Source organism: Homarus americanus, unplaced genomic scaffold, assembly GCF_018991925.1.
Source record: "Homarus americanus isolate GMGI-L3 unplaced genomic scaffold, GMGI_Hamer_2.0 scaffold32583, whole genome shotgun sequence".
Taxonomy (NCBI): domain Eukaryota; kingdom Metazoa; phylum Arthropoda; class Malacostraca; order Decapoda; family Nephropidae; genus Homarus; species Homarus americanus.
Genome location: NW_024713129.1, coordinates 15,280,007 through 15,287,881, shown reverse-complemented (window position 1 = coordinate 15,287,881; position 7,875 = coordinate 15,280,007). Strand labels below are relative to the sequence as shown.

Sequence of the window (7,875 nt, the reverse complement as noted above, 5' to 3'; positions counted from 1 at the left end):
TAAAAACGCCGCCAACTGATCACCTCATGACGTCACTACCAGCTGGGAGTCAACACAACCACTCGAGGTGACACTTGACGTGGCGGGTGTTGGTCTGAGGTATAGCTCCACTAGTGAGGCGTCTACTCACAAGTATAGTTAATGTTAATGTGTAGAAAATATCTTACTGTACTTATAAAACTGTGTAGTAGTTTGAGCGTCTAGTGGTCGAGCTTAACCTCAACTTTGGATTGGTCGTTAGTGCTTGTACCAACATGAGAATGGGGCTGAGATTTGTCTTACAAAATAATATCTCATTATATCATTTAATATACTTCAATAGGAATTATAGGATACAGAACTGAAGCCACAAAACATGACTTCATAGTGTCTGACGCACCTAACTTGATATTAATGAAGTTAAGTTCAGTACACAGCATTGTGGAATTGAAAAAAAAAGATATATTGGTGACCTTTGTATTTGCTTAACTTTAAATGATATGATTTTTTTGCAGTTTGAAATATGAGTAAGAACGAGAGTGTGAGTGTGGCCATCGAGGAGAATGTTGCTCAACCTAAGAAGAATGTCGTCAAAGTGTTTGGTTTTCCCATCTCCAGTCTTCCTCCCACTTCACGGTTCATCCTCCTGTCACTGGCGGTCTTTATCTTCTATCTCATCTACGGATATATACTGGTAAGTGGACGCAGTTACCAACCATCTTGGCTCATGGTATTGTGTGTTGTAGCTTATTCTTGATACTGTAGTTTACACATGATGCTATAATTTAATATATAACATAGACCAAACTCTTAAGTCTTACGTCCAATACAGAAATTTTGTTTGGGTTAATGGGTCGTTTAACTTGTGAAATGTGGGCTACCCCCTCTAGCACACCCCATAGTACAGGTTCAAGGGTGAGTCGATACCCAAGAGAGGGAGAGGGGGGGGGGGGACTGTCTTTCTTCCTCTTTCAGTGGCTAAAGATATTATATAATTAACCTTTTCTTGAATGCTGGCTAATTAGAAATACTGAACCGATATCCTTTGCTTTATGAATGGGCTAGGTTGAGTTAGGTTAGTTTCCTCGAAAACTCTTGGTTAGGTGAATTTTTTATCTTGGGTATTCAGGTCAAATACGGCTTCAGCATTATCGTCAGTATTGTTAAGACCATTGGAGACAGGTCAGGTGAGGTCACTGACATGTTTCAGTCTGGATGTGAACTGGTTGGGGTAGTTAATCACCATGATGTATTCAGTCAATTTTTAGTGCCATAATATGTTTAGTTTATATAATAATTACCTGTATTGTGTCCATAGATTAATGTATTTTTTTATTGTTTGTGATAGATTTTAAACAGTTAATTGTTTTGTTGTAGAGACTCTAATTATTTGTCCCCAGGAACTAATCTTCACCCTGGATGGGATGCGGCCTCATGGTTGGTTCTTGACTCTGGTCCAGTTTGCATTTTATACGTTGTTTGCTCTCCTGGAGATTTTTATATCTGGCTGTAGTATTAACAGAAAGTAAGTATATGTGTATATGTATACTGTACTGTATATATGTATTTTAATGAACTTTGCTAGTGTGGATGTTAAAAAGAGTGACATCTACCATATTTTCCACATTGTGTCCTAAAAAAATAAGTGAAAATGACCATTACAAAAGAAGACTTGTATAATGTCTCACATAGGCTGAAAACTTCTTTATTATTATTGTTTAAGACTTGATTGATGATTTGTAACATAAGAGTGAATTTGAGCTTAACATTGATTATATAATAGAGTTCTTGGTGCAGGAGGAGAGACGAACGGACTCTGGGAGTAACTGTACTGTACTGCTGTCATGTGAAGTAACTCTCTTTTTTTTATTTCCCTTTTACAGAATACCTTTGAAAACCTATGTGATAATTGCTATATTAACTGTTGGCACAATGGGGTTTTCAAATTCTTCAGTTGGATATCTAAACTACCCAACGCAGGTATGATAACTTTCCTAAACTATTGAAAATGTTTATTGTATATTTGTTCTCGTTATGTTTATATAAACCCTGATATATCACACATTTTAGGGGTAATCATCCAATTAAAATTACAACTGATGTTTTAGTCCAATATCGATAATATTTTGCGCTCATTATTATAACATTATAGAAATTAGTTCACGTCAGGTCAAGTTTGGTCTGTTTTAATTAAGACATTAACTATCATAACACAGCCAAACTATACCTCAATTAGGGTAGGATAGGTTAAGTTAGGGTAGGATAGGTTAAGTTAGGGTAGGATAGGTTAAGTTAGGGTAGGATAGGTAAGTTAAGGTAGGATAGGTTAAGTTAGGGTAGGATAGGTTAAGTTAGGGTAGGATAGGTTAAGTTAGTTAGGGTAGGATAGGTTAAGTTAGGGTAGGATAGGTTAAGTTAGTTAGGGTAGGATAGGTTAAGTTAGGGTAGGATAGGTTAAGTTAGGGTAGGATAGGTTAAGTTAGGGTAGGACAGGTTAAGTTAGTTAGGGTAATATATAAGGATTTCCTTTTATTTAAATTTTGTATTATAAATTTCTACATAATCTTCTCTATATTCAGACTAATTTTATTATTCAGGAAAAACTGAAATTTACTTTACAAAAATTATCATTATATACTGTAGTCCTGTGTGTGTGTGTGTGTGTGTGTGTGTGTGTGTTTATTGGATTGTTGCAGTGAACATACATTTTGAGTGATGTATGAGCTTGGATGTGTGATGCAACAGAGGAACAGGAGAGAGAGTGATGTTGGGTTACTGTTGAAGAGAGGAAACACTACTGTAAGATACATCTATGATAAGAGTTAAGCAATGAGAGGTGTGTGTGTGTGTGTGGCAGGGGGTGGGTCCCTCTTGCTACTAGTTTCCAGTATGCATAGTACAGTAACAGGAAAAAGGTTTGCAAAGGTAAAACAGAAAAAAATATTGAGCATTGATATTATAACTTCCTTGAAAATATAATTCTTCTGTTTTAATTAATCTTGTACAAATATATAATATATAATGTGCATCATATAATTATTAATATATTTTCTCGTGTTTGATACCGGTATAAATCTTCCATCTTCAGGTTATATTCAAGTCGTGTAAGTTGATACCAGTAATGATTGGTTCGATGCTAATCCTCGGGAAACGGTATTCATTCGCTGAAGTGGTGGCCTGTCTGTGTATGAGCCTGGGATTGATCTGGTTCACCCTCGCCGACACCACCGTCCAGCCTAACTTCTCCATAACTGGTAAGTGGTTTTTATACTAACTATGCACAGGATAATGTGTTCTTTGTTACTTTATTCTGTGTTAAATATTTTATGTCTGTTGGTCACTCCTGGTCGACTGGTTACAGGAGGTGGTGTTGCTGCTATCGTCTTTTACCGGAGGTGGATAAATTTTTTTCATTAGTTTGTTGCCTGTGTTTGGTAGACTCTTGCTATTTGCTGATTGTGACAATTCGCTGGGGTCTGTGGAACCTAGCCCCTCTGAATAGCAAAGGTCATCTGTACTGTATATTCAATATTTATACATGGAAATATTTGTTATTTTGCAAGTCAATTATTACATGTGGCAATATTTTTTATGTCTCCTAAATTATAATGGTAATCAATGGAGAGATTCAATTTAATATATGATAAATTAATGATGGAGTTTTAGTAGGGCAGCCATAACACTGGTAGGTGGAGGGTTGCCTGTACACCTCTGTCCTACCGCGATTGAACATTATTTACGTTAAAATGCTGTTAAAGATTTGCCCTAATCCCTTCACTACCGGGATGCCACTTATAACACTTTATTTGGGTAACGCCAGATGATGATATTCGCCACAGAGAGATGGCCCCGTACACGAGGGCTTAATGCACGGAAAGATAAAAGATATATTTTTCTACAGGTGTTGCACTGGTGAGTCAAGCACTGCTGTGTGATGCTGTCATCGGCAACGTCCAGGAGGGAGCCATCAAGAAACACAAGGAGGACACGACCCACGTGGTCCTCTACTCCTACAGCATCGGGTTTTTCCTGATATTTATTGGTCTCATCTTAACAGACCAGTTAATACCAGCTGTGTCCTTTGCCAGTCAGGTGAGTTGTGAGATACTGGCACTGAAACCTTGAAGTAGTTTTATACTGAATAGAGGTCTATACTGTATATAAAGTAGGGTTAATATTTCCTGGGTGTCCAACAGTTCAAGTAAACACAAAATATATGTTCAACAATGTCATGTGCTTTTTTAGGATGTTCAATGGACCACCTACTGGGATTCATGTTCAAAATATTTTACATTGCATTGCTTTTCCTGGACAGAATAACATATCTTTCTGCTGTGAGATGCCTTTTCAGTACAGTATTATGAATCTCACAATACTTACTTCATCCTTTTAACTATTAACTAAGACTTATGCTTCATTATTTCTTTTCTCTGCCAGTTCCCGTGGGAGGTGTATGGCCGTGCTGTGTTGCTCTCTGCAGCGGGGTTCTGTGGGGTGCAAGTTGTGTTAACGTTGGTGACTTTTTACGGGGCCCTGGTTGCTGTCACTGTCACCACCTTCCGCAAGGCCATCACCATCTGCCTCTCTTTCATACTCTTCAGTAAACCATTCACCATACAGTAAGTTCACCGTACAATAAGTTCACCACACAGTAAGTTCACCATACAATAAGTTCACCATACAGTATGTTCACTATACAGTAAGTTCAGGGCTGTTTGTGTTGACTGAATATTGTGAGTATATGAAATATTGTAGGTCATTATTTTGATGTATTTCATGAATTATTGGAATTGTTGAAAGCTGAATTTAACAGACAGTACAGTATCCTCTTATGTGCTGTAATGTCTTAAAGTTTTACAAATAAAGATTATGTAAACCTCAGAGTTGTTTCTTGTATTACTATAGCAGCAGACACAGTAGTTACATTGTACTGTATATATTTTCTTTGCAGCACAATTATACTTTTATGATATGTTGGAATAAAATTTATGTTTGGTTTTAATTTCTTGAACTTATTAATTTTCCAGATTGTTCATGAGTTAGTGTGTTGTGTTGCAGGTATGTGTGGGGAGGACTGCTGGTAATTGCTGGGATATATCTCAATATGTTTGGGAAGAAGAACAAGAGTTCCACTCCCTTACTGGTGTCTATACAACAGATTTATATGAAGGTCCAGCAGCATATGGCACCAAAGGTCAGCCAGATACATGAAGGCGACAGATCAACATTCAATATCTGAATATCTTATTGTATTATTATATTGTGACACCAAAGTGTTTTAAGTCATAGTTCTCACCTGGACACACTAGGAGCTGTTGTCATATTGCCTCCACTTAGTGTTGATAAATATACAGTACTGACCAAAGATAGATACTGGTAGGAACTGAAGGACATCTGCTGTACAGTGCAGAACTATGTGTAATGAAACACCTGACATGCATATTTAGTTCCAGCTTGTACTCTATGATGATTATAAGGTTGACCATAGCTATGGTTAGACCTAAGTGGATGTAAAACACAATGTGAAAGGGATACAGTACAGTGTGCACAACATTTATTTTGTGTGTTGCTTGCAGTTGAATGTTTAGGTTATCCTAGTTGTCCCAAGAGTAGTGCTTGACTGCCAGCAAGGTCATCATACTCTGTGTGTGTTATGAGTCATTCATTTACATCAAGAGGAAGGAAACTCCCTTTGGACGCCTCGGGTTATTTTGCGATTTTATATTACCGTTTTTTTATTTTGCGTCTACCTAAATCACAACCATATTCCTGAATGAGAGAAAAGCCAGACTCAAAGTATTTTAAATCAACCGCTCTGTCAATTATAACTACCCTAATGCACACTTCTGCAGCTGCATTGGTATTCCTTTTATTTTTAGGGGGGGGGGGGAAGGGTGTATCATGTGACAGGAACATATTTATCTTCTATGGGAAAATTTCCATAAGTAGCAGGTAGACATGTCTTACCATCATCCAGTATTGCTGTCGAATCATTGGGTCACTTGGTCGATCAAAGGCAGCGATATCTTGTGCAATTTTCTTTCTTTTATTTTGCAATTTTCTTCTCTTTTTTTTTACAGCTCTCTTTATTTACCCATTGTGTACCTGAACGTTGTCTATTTCCTGCTTATTTTAAATGAATAAATAAACCTATTAAGCAATGTTTAGGGAATTTTTTAGGCCCGCTGCCCCTAACTCCTTACTGTATTTTGTATTGAATTACTGTATACTGTATATGTATATTTTTATCTCACTTATGGCTCCTATGTTGCGAAATAACCCGAGGCTGCTGTATTTGTGGGACTGTTTAAGTTTTTCAGGTTACATGATCAATTTCTTTCCTTGTTAAGTGGTTGATTCTGTCTTAGCAACTGTGTTCCATTTCACTTGGTAAATTATTTTATATATTGGGTCCAAACTGGTGCTTCATTATAGGATTCTGGGGACTATTGGTAAACAATTTTTAAGATATGTTTTAAATAATGTTGTTGGTCAGTAGATTTTATATGTACTTTAAGTGTTATATATTTTATTAATTAGGCAGAGTTTTGTCCCAAGAAATAATATATGTTTTGTCATGTCTCTGTTTAAGTTGTAGTTTGACGATGATCGAAAGTTAATGGTAGATTTTATGTTTTATTATTGTAGTACTGTGAAGTGGTGCATCACATTCTTCTGTAGTTATGGCGGAAGGGCATTCTGTAGTTCACACAACAGTGCATTGTGTAGTTTAGACAGCAGTGCATTCTGTAGTTCAGATAGCAGAGAATTCTGTAGTCCAGGTAACAGTGCATTGTGTAGTTCAGGCAACAGTGCATTGTGTAGTTCAGGCAACAGTGCATTGTGTAGTTCAGGCAACAGTGCATTGTGTAGTTCAGGCAACAGTGCATTGTGTAGTTCAGGCAACAGTGCATTGTGTAGTTCAGGCAACAGTGCATTGTGTAGTATTAAAATTAATCCTGGATTCTTGGGTGAATATTTCCATACATTCCATTGATTCATCAAGTATCCCCAGGCATCCAGCTTAATGGTCAGGGATCTGTGTTATTTTTGTTTTGGTAAATGGTTAATAATGTGACAAGAAAAGACATCATTATAAAGTTAGGTTTTATATTAATTGTCATTAAAATTAAACAATATTTTTCTGTTTCATGTCGTCACCTTGTTTGTAGATGATCAAGTGTATTGAATTGTTTCCAAATTATTATTATGACTAGTGGTGATATGGCTAACCCCAAATCCACAGTGCACATGACCTGCCCCAACACAGGAAACATTATCAACAATGTAACTTCATTAGCCTTCCCAAGCCCTTTTCCACATTGTTGATATTCTATGTTGATGTGACTTGAACTACCTCACCTTGTGTGTGCGGGACCGAGGAATAAGTCATAGTGATTTCCTTTGGTATCGGCTGTAAGAGTTAATCCTGTGACGGTTCCATGTTAAAGTCAGTTATCAGATCTAAGGGAATTTGCATGCTTGAAAGTACTTGTTTGGACTTCAGATTTCAGAATGTTTCTTGAATAAGTCTCATATGTTCTGTTGGACACACAGGGTTGTACTACTGAGTTATCATGTGTCTGTTCAAAGTGATATAGGTTCTTCAGTTTCAGTTTCTCAAATGTCATGATATAATGTATAGTACAGTTCAATACAGCATATCATTTAGTATAGGTTTGGACAGTGACTTATTAACTCTGGGCCGTGACGAGACCAATGCGTTGACTGTCCGGCCACCTCCTCCAGGATCTGTGGTCGAAACATTGCTCATGGTAGTCACCTCTGCTACACAGCCCCTCTCCCCACCCCATGTACACCCTCGCCTTCTTGACACCATTATACCATCTCTTCTTCTGTCTCTATTTCCCCAGACTCTTCCCTCTGTTACCAGCT

The 7,875-nt window shown here is 37.3% G+C and overlaps 1 protein-coding gene across 3 annotated transcripts; it reads left to right on the top strand.

Annotated features, from left to right (window-relative positions):
* Positions 1-13: 13 nt before the first annotated feature.
* Positions 14-7,118, top strand: LOC121868626 (adenosine 3'-phospho 5'-phosphosulfate transporter 2-like). 3 transcript variants are annotated; one of them, XM_042369475.1, is made up of 8 exons: positions 14-67; positions 495-673; positions 1,380-1,504; positions 1,863-1,959; positions 3,068-3,233; positions 3,881-4,071; positions 4,417-4,598; positions 5,038-7,118. In XM_042369475.1, exons 2-8 carry the CDS (start codon positions 503-505, stop codon positions 5,216-5,218), a joined length of 1,113 nt encoding a protein of 370 aa, XP_042225409.1. In that variant the 5' UTR covers positions 14-67; positions 495-502; the 3' UTR covers positions 5,219-7,118. The 3 variants fall into 3 exon arrangements, with proteins under 3 accessions (XP_042225409.1, XP_042225393.1, XP_042225403.1); XM_042369459.1 differs by having other exon boundaries at positions 40-99; XM_042369469.1 differs by having other exon boundaries at positions 54-132.
* The last annotated feature ends 757 nt before the right edge of the window (positions 7,119-7,875 follow it).

What these genes read in the sequence shown, in the direction of transcription:
- LOC121868626 (XM_042369475.1), top strand. Translation starts at nt 503, where the DNA reads ATGAGTAAGAACGAGAGTGTGAGTGTGGCCATCGAGGAGAATGTTGCT. An exon ending in TCATCTACGGATATATACTG is followed by an intron (nt 674 to 1,379) that starts GTAAGTGGACGC and finishes ATTTGTCCCCAG; the next exon opens with GAACTAATCTTCACCCTGGA. An exon ending in GGCTGTAGTATTAACAGAAA is followed by an intron (nt 1,505 to 1,862) that starts GTAAGTATATGT and finishes TCCCTTTTACAG; the next exon opens with AATACCTTTGAAAACCTATG.